General features: G+C 42.7%; 3 protein-coding genes across 7 annotated transcripts in view; all 3 read right to left on the bottom strand.

The window, feature by feature from the left end:
• Window positions 1-542: 542 nt before the first annotated feature.
• vps72a (vacuolar protein sorting 72 homolog a) lies at window positions 543-6,157 on the bottom strand. Its single transcript, XM_052070388.1, has 6 exons — window positions 5,743-6,157; window positions 5,396-5,548; window positions 4,952-5,078; window positions 4,313-4,489; window positions 3,779-3,923; window positions 543-3,382 (listed from the first exon to the last, which is right to left on the bottom strand). Exons 1-6 carry the CDS (start codon window positions 5,866-5,868, stop codon window positions 2,995-2,997), a joined length of 1,116 nt encoding a protein of 371 aa, XP_051926348.1. The 5' UTR covers window positions 5,869-6,157; the 3' UTR covers window positions 543-2,994.
• Window positions 6,158-6,392: 235 nt separating this feature from the next.
• Window positions 6,393-8,948, bottom strand: LOC127603757 (leucine-rich repeat and immunoglobulin-like domain-containing nogo receptor-interacting protein 1). Its single transcript, XM_052070351.1, has one exon. The coding sequence runs from the start codon at window positions 8,913-8,915 to the stop codon at window positions 7,113-7,115; it is 1,803 nt and encodes a 600-aa protein (XP_051926311.1). The 5' UTR covers window positions 8,916-8,948; the 3' UTR covers window positions 6,393-7,112.
• A 2,134-nt stretch (window positions 8,949-11,082) lies between these two features.
• LOC127603748 (solute carrier family 45 member 4) overlaps window positions 11,083-16,970 on the bottom strand; it is a 29,643-nt gene continuing 23,755 nt past the window's right edge. For all 5 annotated transcript variants that reach the window (XM_052070337.1, XM_052070333.1, XM_052070338.1 and 2 more), the window contains 6 exons: window positions 16,755-16,854; window positions 16,596-16,676; window positions 16,382-16,512; window positions 15,492-15,560; window positions 15,243-15,394; window positions 11,083-14,789 (listed from right to left, as the gene is read on the bottom strand). In XM_052070337.1, coding sequence (XP_051926297.1) covers window positions 14,606-14,789; window positions 15,243-15,394; window positions 15,492-15,560; window positions 16,382-16,512; window positions 16,596-16,676; window positions 16,755-16,854 — 717 coding nt within the window. In that variant the 3' untranslated portion in view covers window positions 11,083-14,605. The remainder of the gene's footprint in view (window positions 14,790-15,242; window positions 15,395-15,491; window positions 15,561-16,381; window positions 16,513-16,595; window positions 16,677-16,754; window positions 16,855-16,970) is intronic.

The following is a 16,970-nucleotide window of genomic DNA, read 5'->3' as shown; positions in this document are numbered from 1 at the left end:
AAAAGAAGAAAATCTTGAGAAGCAGCTGAGTGAGACATGAAGCGAGAGACTGCATTCGCTCATGACTGAATTGAACATACAAACAACCTTGAAGTGAATTTAATTGGCTGTCAGTTGACATATTTTGTAGACATTCTCATCAGTTCACACGCATTACAGTCTAACTATAGGTCCACAAAGGCAACATCGGGCATTTAATGACTAGAGACCGACGTGGGTTAGAAGGATTGTAGGGGAGGGGTGGGGGGCTGGGGGGTGTACAAGGGAAGAGAGTACAGCACAGTACACCACCTACACTTGGTCGCCATGGCAACTGCCACACTGGAACGAGAGGGATAACGCCATTCTGCCAAGTGTTTACTCGGTTGGGCAAAAGCTGAGTGTTGTGGTTGGAGGTGAAATTTAATAGAATTAAATGATGTGATTGTAACTGGAAAACAATACAGGCGAAATGCGGAAGAGGCACGTGACTTGTTCGTAAGAAAAAAATATATTACACACGTTTCCCATTGAGATCACTTGGAGTAATTTGATCCAAACTGTTGTCATTATGAATTCTTCATTAACTGTACTGACTATGCTGATGTCAAGTCACTTAAGACCCAAATGAAAACACCGGTCAACATATTTGTACTTTTTTAAAAATCCGATGCAGGTAAACTTTTGCTGATTTTTTTTTTTTTTTGCACAGATTTCTAAGATAGCCTTTTTTTTTGTCGAGCACATCAGCTTGCTACAAATAAAATAGAATATAGCAATATATTAGAATTAAGGATTTGGTTCAGTGAGTGCTGGATTTATGTTTTCTGGAATGTCACAGTTATAAATGATAAGCTATGGTAAAATCCACATACTTCTGACCCATGCATACTTCTATGGGTCAAACTTAATAACCAACAATGAAACCTGATGTGCTGTGAACGTTTTTGTTTTTTTTAATCAACATCAAAAATGCGTTTAGGGACACATAAAGCATCTCAAAATCAAACTTTGTTGTTGACCAGCTTTGTTGCATCCATACAACATTAAGCCAACAGATTTCAAATAAAAAGTCCGTTGAATGCAAAAAGTTGCTCAACACCAACCGGAACAGTCAGATCAATCCACCAATCACGGAAGAGCCTTAACAAAGTAATTTGTCCACAAAAAAGTGTTTGTGGTTTGTGATGTTTTCCATTCACCTAATTGATGTTGCGGCACCACGCAGTTAGATGATGATGATGATGATAATTGCACTGGCGCTGCACTGTCACAACACACGAATCAATTAGCCAAGCTGGGGGAAGCATTTCTTTCTGTTCTGTCACCGTGACGACAAGTGCTTCATAATCACCATCATTGTCACCATCATCTAAGGGGAAGATGAGCTCACCTTCAAATGCTTCACTTACATCATGACAAGCAAGCGCCAGACTGATTGTTTGGCTGCGTAACATAAAAATAGTCCATTTTAATCACATTTTCTTCGTCAGTAACCAGGGCGACAGAAAATAAGAAAATACCTTTTCAGGGGTGAGAATCCAGATAAAAAGTGCACAATCCAGAATTCATTCAGAGGTGCTGAGCACTGCTGGGAATAGCAGAAATCTCAAAGTAATTGACACCATGCCAAACGAGCCTAATAGTTGCCTATACCTGGAGATGTCCCAAGATGGTGACAAAGCACTACTTTAGTCTAAATCAGGGGTGCCCATTACGTCGATCCTGATCGACCGGTAGATCTAGGACTCGTCCCAATTAGATCCGAAAGGTGTAGAGGACAGAGAAAAAAAATAAAATAGTTGCGTGTCTTTGTACATGTAATATATTTTTTGTGTTAATGTACACTGCACCCTGATCATCCCATCAGTCTCATTTTCCACCCAAAATATTTTGAAAATAAAGCAGGTAAATCTTTAGCATATGGTGGCGCGTGACCTACGTAAGCGGAAGTTGTTAGCGCTCAGCAGTCTGCAATTGCAGCTTGTGATCAGAGCTGTTGCGCTATATCTATGATCGTCATTATTCTCATTCAGAGTTTGCTTCGTGTACGATTCACCGAGGGCACGGGCAAAGAATAGGAATCTAGAGGGCTCAGGGAAGCACTTTAAAACGGTACGTGTGAGCTACGATAGTGATAAGGCTGCAAAGGTGCATCGCTTGCTTCCATGTTTGGCTTTTCATCATGGCGCGTGCGTGTGCGCGGTAAGGGGCGATCCCGGGAGGTTGGTTGAACGAAAAGTCGATCTAAGGTCCAAAATGTTTGGGCACCCCTGGTCTCAATGAAGCTCCTCAATTCACTTAAACATAGTTGGCTCATAGAAAATTAGTGCTTTGGCATGATCTTGGTGCCAAGGAACTATGTTGAAATAAGTGAAGGAGCTTCGATAAGACAAGTCTGTCTAATACGACAACAGTGATTTGGGACTATCTTCAAGGGTTTTTGCTATTAGCAGCAGGCCTCTGTCCCGATTACTGTCATGGGACTGCACGCAATTCAGTTGTAGGGCAACCTTGTAGCAAATGTTAAAAAATGTTGTTGCAACATGATTTGATTGGGGTAAAAAGTAGCACCATCAGTCTAATGGAAAGCATGTACCGCCACATTTGTGGATGTCCACGTATGAATAGCTTCATCCAAAACATCAGACAATATTTTTTGTTTTTAGGGGAACGCCCCCCCTCCCCCACTAAATTTACAATTACTTGCTTTTCAATCCGACATTTATCATTGCATAATTACTCCCACCCGTGAATGTACAGAGTTGTGTCAAAACTAAAGTTCAATTTTATTTCATGTAAATAGGTCATATTTTCATAGTACAAAAGGGTAGTTTACTAAAATAACCCGCCCCCCCCACAAAAAAGAGGAGAGAATGGGAAGTTCAAAATCATTAGTTAATCCACTCAATTTCGAGCTGTAGTTCCATAAATTCATCTCCACAATGAAGCCCCTGTCCATTGTGCAGTTTTTATAGCTGTCTCGTTCCCACGATGAAAGAAAAAGAATCCCATTTATGTGGCGATTGCGCTCTGCTTGGCTGCCATCCTGTGGCGTGCGCCTCTCGAGGCCGCGCCGCGTCCCGTCATCCCTCCCGACGCGTTGGGGAAGCCGTGAATGGCCACATACTTACGGTAGGCCTCGCGGATGATGCGGAAGGCCCTCGCGTTTGCGTAGGGGATGTCGGTGACTGGGTCCCGGTACATTGCCGTCTTGTGGGTGACGGGGCAGATTTCCTGCACGGGGACCTGTGGACTTGCCTGAGCGCTTCGAGGGAAGGCACATTCGAACGCGTCGTCGTCGCTGAACGTCACGTAGGTGCGAGAGCAGAGGCCGCCGGTAGGCTGCTGAGACGGCGTGGCGGGGTTGGGCGGCACCGTTGGAGCAACATCCTGGTCCAACCTTGAGATAAAAAAAAGCAGTCGTTGTTTTATACTCATTTTATGAAGAATTTAATCAAAGTGCAGTGCATGTACCACTTCCCCTTTTGGTCGGACAAAGAATCCCAACATAAGTACAGTTCAATTGTATTAAACTTGTAATACTTTTCAGCTTTAAGGACCAATTCAGGCGAGGTACGCAGCAGATGCGCAACCCAATATTCCAAAATACAAATTCCTACAAATGAAAAATTACCGCAGTCAAATTACATAAGCAGTCATATTACTGTTTTTTTTATATGACGATATAAAAAGGGATTAAGCACTCAAAGCATCCCAAACAAAATTGCTTCCGGTGAGCAGATTACCAAAAAAAAAAAAGTCATACAGGTTATACAGGTCAGCGTTGCAAACATACCCTTCGACATCCACGTTCTCCTCTTTGAGAAGTGACGACGAGACGAGGGGCATCAGGACAGAGTGGTAGCGGATGGTGGGGCCCTCGAAGCGGCGCTTCTTGTGGACTTGCTTCTTCTTGTCCGCTTCCAGGCGCTCGTAATTTTCTACATGAAGAATTAAACGTCGTAAATGGCCAATCAAGTGGCTAATATCCAACACTAATTCCAAATCCAAATTAAGAGTGAGCGTGTGTAACATCCTTTAAATGAATGTGTATGCATGTGATACCAGAGATTAATGTACCCTAAGTACCAAGCCCTCAAAACAGGCAAATTTTTGACAAAAACATGTCACAGACGTCTGAAAACAGTGGGTAATTTGAAACCACCCACGCAAAAAATAAACAAATAAATCAATAAAATGTTAAATGCTTAAATATAGCACAAAATGGCAGCAAATCACTACTTTGCTATTACCCACGGCTGACTATAACTTAAGCTCCTCTTCTCACTTCAACATAGCTCCTGAATTATTCAACAAAGAAACTTGGTACCCAGTGAACGAATGTTGAGCTCGGCAGTGATCTTGGCCTCAGCCAGCAGCTCCTCTTGGGTGAGAGGCCGGTCACGGTGTGCCCCCCGGCGGCGCCGAGGGGCATCCTGCCGCTCCTGCAGTCGCAGGTTAGTCTTGCGGGTGTGCTCACTGGTGGACTGCCGCACTGACTTGCGCCCTACAAGAGAGACAAAAAGCTGTTCAAAACGTTTTGCAAGGAGTTTTTCCAAAGCGCTGAGTTATCACAAATATTAATTTTGTCAATGCGCGAAAAAGTGTAAAGGAGGTGATGGTGGGCAGTTGCGTATCGAAGACTGTCACGACAACACATTTTTCAAGACGAAATATTTGACCAGAAAGTACCGCGATAAACAATATCATTTTTTTAAAATGCCGTGTCCGTGCTCATGTATGTCTGTGCCTGTGCACATGCGTGCGTGCGCGACAACTTTACACAGCTGTGAGGAGGCTGACTGACAGGCGGCACCAAAGTAGCGGGAGGGAATGTTGATGACGTTTTAAACAAGCATGCATGCAAACAAACATTTATCCAGTCTGGAAATAAAACGATTGTGTCCGTTTTTCTTTCTCATCGAGTGCTAAGTCAATATAGTGATTATCGCAATAGGCCTGGCCGTACCACCATAGTCCTGAAACTCTTGTGGAATCCTCCGCTTGAGCTCCGCTTTGGGTTTCTTCTCTGTCTTCTTCGTTTCCTCTGATGGTCTTTTGGGTTTGGGCTTGGGCTTGGCTAACTTGACGGGTTCCTGTATGGTACGCACAAATAGATGACACAAAGTATGAGTACAAAAAAAAAAAGACAAAATACTTCGTCACAGAGTGTTGTCCAACAAAGGCAAATAAACATGGATATTGAAGAATAAACTGCTGTGCACATTAGAACATTGTCGCGAGCATAACCCGTCTGTTGGTGGAGCCTGGCCCGGAATCCAACAGATGACTTTTTTTTTTAAACAGTCTAGTTTTTGATGAAGTTAGGCCTACAACATAGCAGTTTTTTGTCGTATTGGTAGTGCTTGAAAGCATACATTTGTTGTAAAATGTTTGAAAATCCTAGAGCCACCTTATACGCTTTAGTAACAACTCGACTCTTCCTCCGAGGCGCGTCATCCTCCTGGGCGCTGTCCGGCTCGTCTCCTTCATCAATGTCAAAATCGCTGTCCACCTCGTCCTCTGTGTCCGAGTGATCTTCGTGGTACTCGTCGTCTCCTGATTCCTTGTATGGCAGGAAAGCGAACGTAAAAGTAACACAGTACAGATGTGAAAAGACAGTAAAGTAGGCCCTTATCCTCAGTGTTTGCTCCCATCCCAACCAACGGCAGGTACACCAAATATCCTCAGGGGTCGTCATTGAAAGTTCAATGAGTCCTGAACTATGCATGAGTTTGGCACCCGGGAATTAGACCTTACATCATTGAAGCCTCCGTAAGTCGTCTTGTAGAATTCATCTTCCTCCTCGGCGTCCAGCAACTTGGACATGCGATTCCCCGCAGTCTTTCGGGGCTCGCGGTGAACCGCAAGACTCATTTTCTGCATTCAAAATCAAGAAACGCCAAGAAAGCAAAGAAAGCTAGCTAAGCTAACAAAGCCGACAGAGCTATCCGCCGGCTGTGTTAGCGCGGTGCGCTACCACCAAATGTATTTCTTCAAAATTATATCTCTTTTCGAGGCCGTAAAACTATCTTGTCGCATCCATTGAGAAAGAACTAAATTGGAATAATCGTTTTTAAGTAGTTTACAGTGGACAAAAGTTTGTAGCTGTGGGCTGACATTTGCCGACGTTTATCATTTTTCTTCCGGTTTAGCATTTGTACATCCGCTAAAGATAAGTTGCCTTCAAAATAATCTGATGCCGATTTAATTTGGCTCCAGTGGCCAGTTAAATAGTTTACTTTATCAAAAATGCCAGTTTTCAAACTAAATAAAATATTATGAAAATAACATGCTGGAGTACAGCACGTTTAGCTCGTATATTTTTCCGTCGTGATAGTGGTAGAGTGAGCGCAGTATGGTTTATTTTGAAATACAAGAAAAATGTGTGAATGAACTCACGAAATGACTTAATAGTTAATGAAATACTTTATTGGATTTCAAAGATTATTACACCAATCAGCACCAGACAAAAGATAAGACAAAATATATATATATTAAAAAAAGTTATGCACATCTCGTTAAATTCACATTTCTTGAGAAAAATAGAATAGTTTAGGATAATAATGATTACATATACCGTATATGGCAATATTTAAACAAACATAAGCAAATTGGGTTAATAATATAATAATAATATACAAGATAGTATTTTGCATGCATTGTTCTATTGGCACTCACTGTTTTTTGCATGCATGCAATGGAATGTGAATGGGTTTATGGCTTATATATTTGAACTTTGCATTTTCTGTAACAAGGGTGGGCAACGTATGGTCTGTGGGCTACCTACGGCCCTCACCGACCCTTGTGAGGACAGACGGATCAGAAACTACTATAAAACATTTTTTTTAATGTAAAGAAAAGCCAAGAAGATGATCTGAACTTCATTTGGGGTTAATCAGAGGCACTTTTAAATGGTAGCATGTGTGTGTGGACTCCCATTTAATCTGAATCTTAATGTTACCAGTTAAGTCGGAACACAGCCACATCCCACTTTTTAGATGTGCACGGTTCTGCGCTCACATTATTTCAGTTGAATTGTGTACTCCCCCCCCCCCCTCGAAAAGAGTCAGCGTTTGAACTGGGCAATACTGAACTGCAGCCTTTCAACTTTTTATTCTCATTTATGTTTACATAAGCTTCATTGTAAACCTGCTCGTCTCCATGTAGTTGCCGGTGCCGGCATTTCTGCCGGTGGCAGCACTATGTGGCACATACGCAATGTTGGCGGTGTGTTTTATCTGCCCTCTGCCCTTACTCCAGAAGAAGATGGTGACAAAACACAGGCCGACTGAGCTGAAAAACGACAGGAAGCCGATGGATGCCGCGATCAGCAGCGTCTTGACATCGAACGGCGGCTCCTGCATGTCCGGCGACGAAGACGGCAAGGCGGCCAGCCAGCTTTTGAAGTGAAAGGGCTTCTTCTTGGTGAGGGCTCTGACGTGGAGCTCAACAGGCCGCGTGTCATATCCCGCCGCATTGGATGCCACGCAGCGGTAAACGCCTGCATCCTGCGGCTGGGCGTAGCGGACCTCCATCGAGCCATTGGCGACCGCCCGTATCCTGCCCGCATCCATTAAAGCTCTCCGCTTCGGGTCGAGCCAGGTGACAGATGGCTCGGGCTGGCCTTCCGCATTACAGCGCATCACTGCCGTGTGGCCCTGGTCCACGCTTACCAGCCCAGGTTGGTGCAGTTGGACACGAGGGGGCCGGCACGTGAGCAGCTCCGCCATTTCCACTGCGGTGTAGTCCAGAAAATCCCATTGACCGAGAGCACCGCACGTCGGCAGGCCTCCCCCAAAGTCCAGCGCCGAACGTCGCTGCGCTAGCCAAAGCAGGCGGCAGTCGCATGCCAGCGGGTTTCCGTCCAGTCCAAGATGTCGGAGGGCGTCCGCCGAGTGAAAGACGCCCTCCTCCAGGGTGCTCAGGAGGTTTCCCGACACGTTGAGCAGGCTCAGACGTGCCAAACCTTGGAACGTCGCCATTTCGATGCGCCGCAGTCGCCCCCCGACTAGGCGGAACTCTTCTAGCCTCAGCAGGTCGCCGAGCTGGTTGCCTTGGATGTAGCTGATTGGGTTACAAGACAAATCAAGGTTTACAAGGTAGACTAGGTGATGTAAAGCAGCATAAGGAACAGCGCTGATTTTGCAGTTTCGAATCGCAAGGGATGTAAGATTGAGGCCAACCAGGCTGTTTGCAGACAACATCTCCAGTCTGGGCCAATCGGTGATGATGAGTTCCTTCAGCCGTGCCAGGCCAAGGAAAGCGTAGTTTGGCAACACGCTGGAATCAAGACGGTGCAGATGTAAAACGGTTAACCTGCCAAGGCGTGCAAAGGCCTCAGTGGGCACCAAGGTGAGGTTGCAGGCATCCAGGTGGAGCTGGCGCAGGTCAGATAAACCTGCAAAGGCCTGGCGAGAGATGAAGACAACATCGTTGTGCAGCGCTTCCAGGACGCGCAGGTCAGCTAAGTCTCGGAAAGTGAAATCCAGGAAGCCGAGGATCTCGTTGCGGCTCACGTCGAGCAGCCGTAGTCTCGACAAACCGGCGAAGGCTCCGACCGGAAGCACCTTCAGACGGTTGCGAGCCAAACGTAGATCCAACAAGCTCCGCAGGCCCAGGAAGGCGTCGGCGTCCACATACGCCAAGTGGTTGTCGCTCAAGTCCAAGTCCTCCAGTCGCGTCAAAGCCCCGAATTGCTCAGGCGGCAGAGTTCTGATGGCATTGTGGCTCAGGTTGAGTCCGGTCAAATCTAGCGGGAGGCGCTCCGGTACCACGGCCAGTTGGGCATAAGAGCAGTTGATAGTGGACGAGGTTGTGCCGCAGTGGCAGTGGTGAGGGCACGACCCCAGCACTTGTGAGGTCACTGCCAAGCCGGCAGTCAGAAAGCAAAAAGCCCCCCACCGCACCGTGTAATGGCGGCCTGCCTGCATGGGAGAAGGCTGGAGGAAACCGCATCAAAGTGAGAAATATCATCAGACACAACATGAAGTAGCGCTGTCTCGTATTAACAATTCATCACAATATCATAAAATGTGTTGATTAAAAATCACGTAGCTAACTAAGGAAACCAAAATTGATCACATATATGATTTACAATGAAACATATTCGAATAAAATTGGCATTTCTCACTTAGACGAGGTAATTACACCCCCGTGTCAACACGTTTCGATAAATTACAAAAATAATGAAACACACACACACACACGGCTTACACTATTTTGAAATCATGATAAAATATCAGCGTAGTATTACAATTATTTTCGCCTTCCGTGTCAACAAACGCAACAATGTGGAAAACAGTTTTCAGTTAGATGATGTGCACTCCTCTACCCACTGAAATTAATTATTGCAATTTTAATTTAAAAAAAATGACATGTCAGATATTGTTTTGTCTTTGTTCTGTTTATTTCGATAGATTAAATGTTGTTAAATATATCGGATAGGTTGCACTACAAACAATAGTAACAATAAAAAACAGAGCCATCCCCCCACTTTATATGCATGCGCAAGATAAGAAAGCAGATAAAAATACGATATTGTGACTCACCGGTGCTTCACCGCGGATGTCCTTTCATGATGATCACTTCACCTTCGTGTTGTCGCAAGGAAGAAAAATACGAATCAGATGAGGCTTTCTTTACAAGCGCAACAAATATGAAAATAATTCAGCTGGAAAACACTTTAGGGAACAGCAAAACGAAGCGGGCATCCTCATGGCAACTACAACGAGGAGGAAGCGAAGACGCTAGTTGGGTGCACGCTGGGGGATTATATGTGCTGCCTGGTGGCCTCGATCCAAGGCTGGATGCGAGGAGGCAGGCGCAGGTCACCCAAATTAAGAGCATTTCTGGACTTTTTCGAACTGTGTATTAGACTTGACCAAAAGTGCATTTATCCAGATTTATACAAAATACATGCCCCAGCTGTCTAAGTGGATCATATAGCCCTGGGGTCAGAACATAAGTGTGCATCAGAATTTTTGGCTTTCCGGTTGCCTCTCTGCTCACCAAGCATGATGGCATAATACAAACCGATAACAAACTACATTGCCTAAGTGGATCAAAGATTCGTTTATACAAGTCCCTGTGCTTGCCTACTGTGTGAGTGTCCACAGTAGAGTCGGCGCTGAGTCGGCAACTCGGCCATCTGCTACCTCCGGGGACCCAGCCGCTCTCCGTCCGTGCCTGGATTTTGAGAGCGGTGGGTCAGACTCCACCGGCAGTCCTTGCGTAACAATACCTTCATGGGCACTAAATTGTTTCCCGGTAGTGATGGCGTCAGAAGTGATCACACAGGATTATATTTGGCGGTAATATGTCAGCACAGTAGCTCATATTATCAGCAAATAAAACATTTGAATAGTTTGGATTTGTTTTGTATTTCACCACTGATCACGTTACCTCTGCTCGATATTTTGCAAATTGTCTTTCGATACTTATTTGTCATGTCCTTGTTTATCGTAGTTGCTTGTTATGGATAATCCTCGTGGAGCCTCTACTCCCGGAGACAAATTCCTTGAGTGTTCTACATACTTGGCCAATAAAGATGATGATGATGATGATGATTATTATTAAACTGACATATCTAAGTAACTTCTTATCGATGCCGGTAGATATCCCTTTCCACAATTTCTATATACAGCCATTGATTTAGTCCTTTATGTTCTAAACACATATTGATTTTTTTTTACTTCAGAGACTATGTTTCTCAATGATGAAACCGGCAATTCCAGAAAAAGCGAATGGAGGAAGCATCCAGGTTCCTTTAGGTGTCAATAATAGTTCATTGAATCAATGCATACCAGACTGACCTCTAGTGGACAAAATACATAAGTGCAAATGGCAAAATACCTCTTTGGATTTGACAACCAAGCAATGTAGAGAGGCTCAAATCTGTTTTTACGATTCATTTAATCCAGCAAGACCTGTGAGGGATTTGAGCATTCATTTACTACGTCGTCGAAGTACCTATTGAAGATACAGTGCAATTTCCAAAATTGATGAATAACCTTTTTTTTAATCGCAGACTCTGGGTAAGGTGTTCCGGCGGTGTTGTTCTGATAAGGTAATCAAGGTAAAACATAAGAGAATACACAATTTATGGTAAGAATATATATCAATTTATTCTAAGAAATCCTTTTGGAATTTGTTTTGATATAACTGTGCATAATTTAACATGTTTTCAATCAAAAAATAATTAACATGAAAAATAGAGAAGATGGAGAATATTTGTTTTGAGATACAAATCTAAATATATTAAAACAATTAGATAAAATGCAAAAATGAATAATTGAACAATCTTTTTTCAATGTCATGCAAAAACTCAAATTGTTGAGGTCGTTAAAACATTTTTAGGTCAGAGGGGACCATGCAAAATTCAACAATCATCAGCAACACTCGCTGCCCCCCCCCCCCAAAAAAAACCAACACTTCAGGAGGGAGGTTGATTTATGCCAAATATGTAAGGTGTGCTTTAATGCAAAAAAAAAAAAAAAGGATGGAGCATGCAAAACCTCCATGCAAACCAGGAGGCAAATCAGTATTCCCAGTTTTAAATCAAATAATGAAAACAATAAATTCCAATATAGATATGAATGAATGACTGAAAAAATGTTGGAGGGAGCAACAGAGTCATTGTTGGTTTATCTCAGTACACTTTTTTTAAGGCGCATTCCACACAGTGTGTACATCCAGAGTCCTCATCTGACTGTGTGTATGTATGTATGTATGTATATATATATATATATATGAATTTGGCAAGAACCAGCCCATTAGATCAAGTAAATTAAAATAGACAAAGTACGATAAATTAACAGAGCAAATCCCAAACAAAACCAGAAAAGGTCAAATGGAAAAAACTAAAACAAAGACAATGTAGAACCATTACCAAAACATTTTAAACTGAACAAAATACAGTAAAATAAAATAAAAGCATCCCGATGGAAAGCATTGGTACGGCGTCGGCCAGCGCCCCATCACTAAAAATCCCAACGAAGAAAAAAGATTTCCCCAGAAATTGCTTAACACTCTTCAGCATGTGACCAACTACCAATATATTTAAAACAATAAATAAATCACTGGATGGAATCCAAAGTCATAACTGAAGCTCCCAGCATGCCGAGCGAGCGCGGCGAGTAACATTGTTAACATTCCAGTCGACGGCAGCAGGCGAGGCGAGGAATAGAATAAACGGGACCCTCAAGTTTGTAACGAGAGGGGAGTAGTTTGGGGGGGAGAAGCCATGTTGCTGTGGGGGCAAACATCTTGGGAAGGAAAAAAGGCCACAGACTCAATTTTTACTTAGTTTTTCTTATTGACGTCATATGCGCCCGTTAGTAGCACGCGAGCGCTTCAGCTTGTTTATCTTCTGAAAAGCAACGAATACTCCAATGGGAATATCGTCATACAATGACCAGAATAGAATAGTAAAACGGTTCTGGTTCTTTTTCACCAACTATTTTTTACGTCACTTTTGAGGTCCCAAAGCAAGAGCAAATAGTTACTTCTTACAGAAAACCTCAAACACTTTGACGTCGTAGAAAGCGACTATATCAAACGCGCTCCTGTATCATTTTCCGTCATTTCCTCGCGCCTGATTGGCCAGAATGCAGAATGACCACTCAACGCTTCTCAAGTTCATGTTTGTTATATAACATCGGGGACTTTTGGAAATTGACTTTTGCATTCTGAGAAATTGACCGAGAGCGTCTTTGCACGCTCCCCATCGGCCATTTTGTTCAAATTCGACACACGCAGCTTGAGAAGAGCGTGATTCTAAAATAATGACTCAAAACTGCATTTGTGTAAATTGGTCACAGCAGAGGAAAGGAACGCCTCCGGAAACCAAGGGTCTCATGTACTATCACTTTAAAATGACTCTCTTCCAGGATTATCAATTCAAAGAGGATATTGATCCCACCTGCATGCTTCGATAACATGCTAATCAGCGAAACGGTTGCAAAACGTCAAGGGTTAAGTGCATTCGTTCTTCAATTTGTAAGGGCACAAATCCAACAAGTAACAAAAAACGACCGCAGCGTTTTCAAACTCCAATGTGACAACTATCGTCCCCATCAAGATTTCAACATTTTCAGTAACAATGTTCACATAGTCACTGTAAAAAAGAGGATATATCTCCAGGGAAAACCCCGCCCTCTGTTTTTACAATAAAAGATCTGTATCGTAAACCAGATTTGTTTGTTTTAAAAACACGCATTCAGATTGAACAAAAGATGCACTGTGCATTGTAAAGCACATGCCAGATTTAAAAATAAAATAAAGCAGCTTTGGAGCATTTTCTATAAAAACATAATAAAATTATTTTGAGAATTTCAAGACGTGAGTTTTTTTTTATTTTATATAAGAGATTTAAACATGTTTTGCTCCTTTGAGTTTTCCCAAATAATTTGTAAAACGTGGAAAATAAATCTTTGAGCTTTGGGTAAAAACAGACAAAAATGGGAAGAAAGATGCTTTTTTTGTTTGTTTTTTAAAGGCCAACATTCTTGTTCCTCAGACACTGAAAAATAATTTTCTTTAAAAAAATGTGATAAAAAACTGGATTTCAATTGGATAAACTTCATTGTCAAATGTACTGTTGTCAGGGATAAAAAAAATGCGGGGGGGGGGGGTATTTCACAATCTTTCATGTTTTCTAATGAAAATATAAAAATTCTCTGGGGATTCTATAGCGACAATGCCCCCCGGTCCCCCATTTTATGGGAGTGTGTTTTCCAGTGGAATCCCAGCAATGTATGCCTTCCTAATATCTCAGCAGGGCCCATTAAGAACATTTTTTTAAAGTTTTTTTTTTATGCCGACAGCTCAGTTGATGTGCAGTTAAGTATTAATAAGAGCAATCGTGCCACTTGCATTTCATAAAAGCTAACAAGAAGAAGCAGGAAAGAGGAAAAACCACTCTGGCCCGCGAACATGCAGCATTTTTTCCAATCATCAAGATGTCGTGCATTTGGGATAATAATGCCCCGTACATTGTGTGTGTATTTTTCATGGTTGTGTGTGTGTGTGAGAAGGCGCTCTCTATTGTGGAATTTCTTCTGAATTGTATACTGAATTTCCCCTCTGGATGTTAATTCAGGACGTTTTATGATACCGTCAGTCCATGCTCCACGTTGGCCTTCTTTTGGCGTGGAATGACAAGATTTGGACACCCTTTGCAGTCCTTGTTTTCTTATTATTCTCATTCCTATTCTTTTGTTTCATTTTGTTTTTGACTCACAAGTAGGCTTCGGGCTCTTGTTTTCAAGTATGAAAGTTCCTAAAGAGTCTTAAAGCTTCATCTGAACAAAACATTTCTGTCCATAGTGAGGAAGAAGCACTTTTTTTTTCGTGTTCGGTGGTCGGTAACGTTGGTGTGTGTGCGTGTGATCAGTCCCCGTAAGGTTGTGTGTCCAGGCATCAACCCTTAGAGGCCCTGAGAGGCAGACCACCCCCTTTTCTTTTTTTTCTCTTTTTTTTTTTTTAAACCTGCCGAGCACTCCCCTTGGAATTGGGACGGAGCAATCCCAGAGCGGAAGGATTATTATCATTATTATTATTATTATATATATAATTGATATATAATATATTGATGATTGCACCTTTTTTTACTCGTGGACAATCACAGTGCTGATTCATTCTCCATGTGACAGGAAGTGTCGGTCACAGTAATGGTGGTATTGCCTGTCTTATTGAGTTTCAAGAAGCTGTTTTTTTCCTTCGCTTTTTCACTTGGATCGGCCAGCGGCTGCTTTTCTGAAGTTTTGGACGCCCCCGCCTCCGCCTCCGCCTCCGCCTCCGCCGCTCTGCCAATCAAAGAGCAAAAATAGTTATGACGCGTTAACTTTTCTCAGGAGAAAAGAAATGGAATGACACCAGCAAATCCACAAATAAAATCTTAAACGTACCCGCCTCCTGCATTGGATTTGAAATGTTGTTCAAAAAGTGACAGTCAGAGAGGTATGTATTTTTACATATTAACTAACAAGAAACAAAATATATGTATATATATATATACATATATTTTTAAGTATGTTGAACTGTGCTGAATTGCATTTTCTAATGTTTTGCAACGACAATGAATTTGGAAATGACCCCGCAATAAAGACTTCGCCAGCAGTGTTTTACCATGAAATTAAATTACCAGCAACAAACAATTAGATGGCACCTCGGTTGCCCACCCACCTCACCTCCATTTTCAAATTTCTTGGCCTTCAGTTCAATTTTGTTTGAAAAATTATGCTAATATACTTTCTTACCCGATATTTGAGGGATAAATGACCAGGAAGCAAGCACTGAGGAATCCCAACAAAGAGCCCCCGGAGGCCACGACGGGAATGACGCGTACACTGCCGACCACTTCCACGATGGAACCCATAGCCGAGGCCACCACGATTTGGCTGATGTACGCCTATAGTACACAAATTACAAAGGTATAATCAATATAAAATGGAGCATGTCGTAAATATATTGATGCAAATGAAAATAGTGCATAAAACGAGCCCCACTTGGCAGGACAAGATGGCGCAGTCAATGCCAAATCCTCTACGGGAACTACCGGGACTGTGACTGGTGTACTGCAATGAAGATAATTTTCACACATTTTAGCACTCAGTAGCAGCCGAGACATGACAGCACATGGTTGTACAAAACATTTGGGAATGCCGGCAAAAAAAAAAGGGAATTTGTTGATTTTCCAAAATGTACAAAGTAACAGTTGAAAGTTTGAATGGTTTGAATCAGTCCAAAAAAAAAATGTGGGATGCGCAAGTAAATATGCAAAGTGGTTCCTAACTACGTCCAGAATTTTGTGAATCTTTTGAAGTTGGAATGGTTGTGAAATGCGGATGTCAAAAAAATTGTGCGGAATAACTCTTACTGTATTTTCCACAATAAAAGGCGCACTGGATTATGAGGTGCACCTTCATTGAATGGCTTATTTGGTAATTTTATTCATACATTGGGCGCACTGCATTATAAGACGCAATCTACAATGCATACACAAGATGGCGCGACACTCATAGAAACGCAAACAGAACGATCAAATGTCAGTAAAACGTATTTAATAAAGCAGCGACACAGTTCACTTCACCAGCAGCAAGTTATATTTCCGTGTTTAACTGCGAAACCAATCGCCACTCTGCGGTGTCAGCATGTCTCTAGCAAGGAGCCATTTTGGGGTTGACATATTACCGTAACGACCATACATAAGGCGCATCGGATTTTAAGGCGCACTGTGAGCTTTTAAGAAAATGGAAGCCTTTTAGTGCGGAAAATACGGTATTTGTCGCCACACTGGGAAAAGTGCGGATGTGGAACCGCGCGGTTGTTTCAAGAATCACATCGCTCCACGGATACCGCACGCTTTTCAGTCGAATGAAATAATCCTTGCTGTTACCCGTTTCATTTCGTGGTACTGTCCCAGCAGGGCATAGGGACAATAAGAGATAGTCATGGAGATGAAGCCCATGCTGCTGATCATCACCATGGCAACATACACATTGGGGAATATGGCCATAATTGCACTTCCTGTAATGCACACAAAAAAACAAAGTGACACCGTTGGCTTGTCTTAAAATGCTCCGATTTTGATGACGAGGTGTTGTTCTTACCTATGGAGAATACGAGCGTTCCCATGATGTAGATGACCTTGATGCTCAAGTCAAAGTTGTCAAGGTACTTTTGAAGAACAGCTGCAGGAATTGGCAGTTACAGAAGGAGGTAACGCATTATTATTCGTTATTATTCATTCTGTGTGCGCGTTTTGTTACCTGAGCATATGGCGGCGGTCATGGCGTACACAACGAGACCCCAACATCCCATCTGAACGCCTCTGTGGTAGTTCGTCAAATCGGTGGAGTTAGCAGGAGCCTGCAAGTAGCACAGTTAAAAGTGCACTCATAAACCAGTGGTGGCGTTGGCGCACGAACGCCATCCATTTGCAGTCAACCATTTAAAAAAAAAAAGAGAAATGCATTATACATTTT

Source organism: Hippocampus zosterae, chromosome 7, assembly GCF_025434085.1.
Source record: "Hippocampus zosterae strain Florida chromosome 7, ASM2543408v3, whole genome shotgun sequence".
NCBI lineage: Eukaryota > Metazoa > Chordata > Actinopteri > Syngnathiformes > Syngnathidae > Hippocampus > Hippocampus zosterae.
Note: the sequence above shows the minus strand (reverse complement) of the source record. Positions and strands in the feature narration are given on the sequence as shown.

Coding starts and splice junctions, on each gene's coding strand:
- vps72a (XM_052070388.1), bottom strand. CDS start 5,868: ATGCAGAAAATGAGTCTTGCGGTTCACCGCGAGCCCCGAAAGACTGCG. Junction 5,079..5,395: donor TTGTTACTAAAGCGTATAAG/GTGGCTCTAGGA, acceptor CGTACCATACAG/GAACCCGTCAAGTTAGCCAA. Junction 3,924..4,312: donor GCTCAACATTCGTTCACTGG/GTACCAAGTTTC, acceptor TTCTTCATGTAG/AAAATTACGAGCGCCTGGAA.
- LOC127603757 (XM_052070351.1), bottom strand. CDS start 8,915: ATGCAGGCAGGCCGCCATTACACGGTGCGGTGGGGGGCTTTTTGCTTT.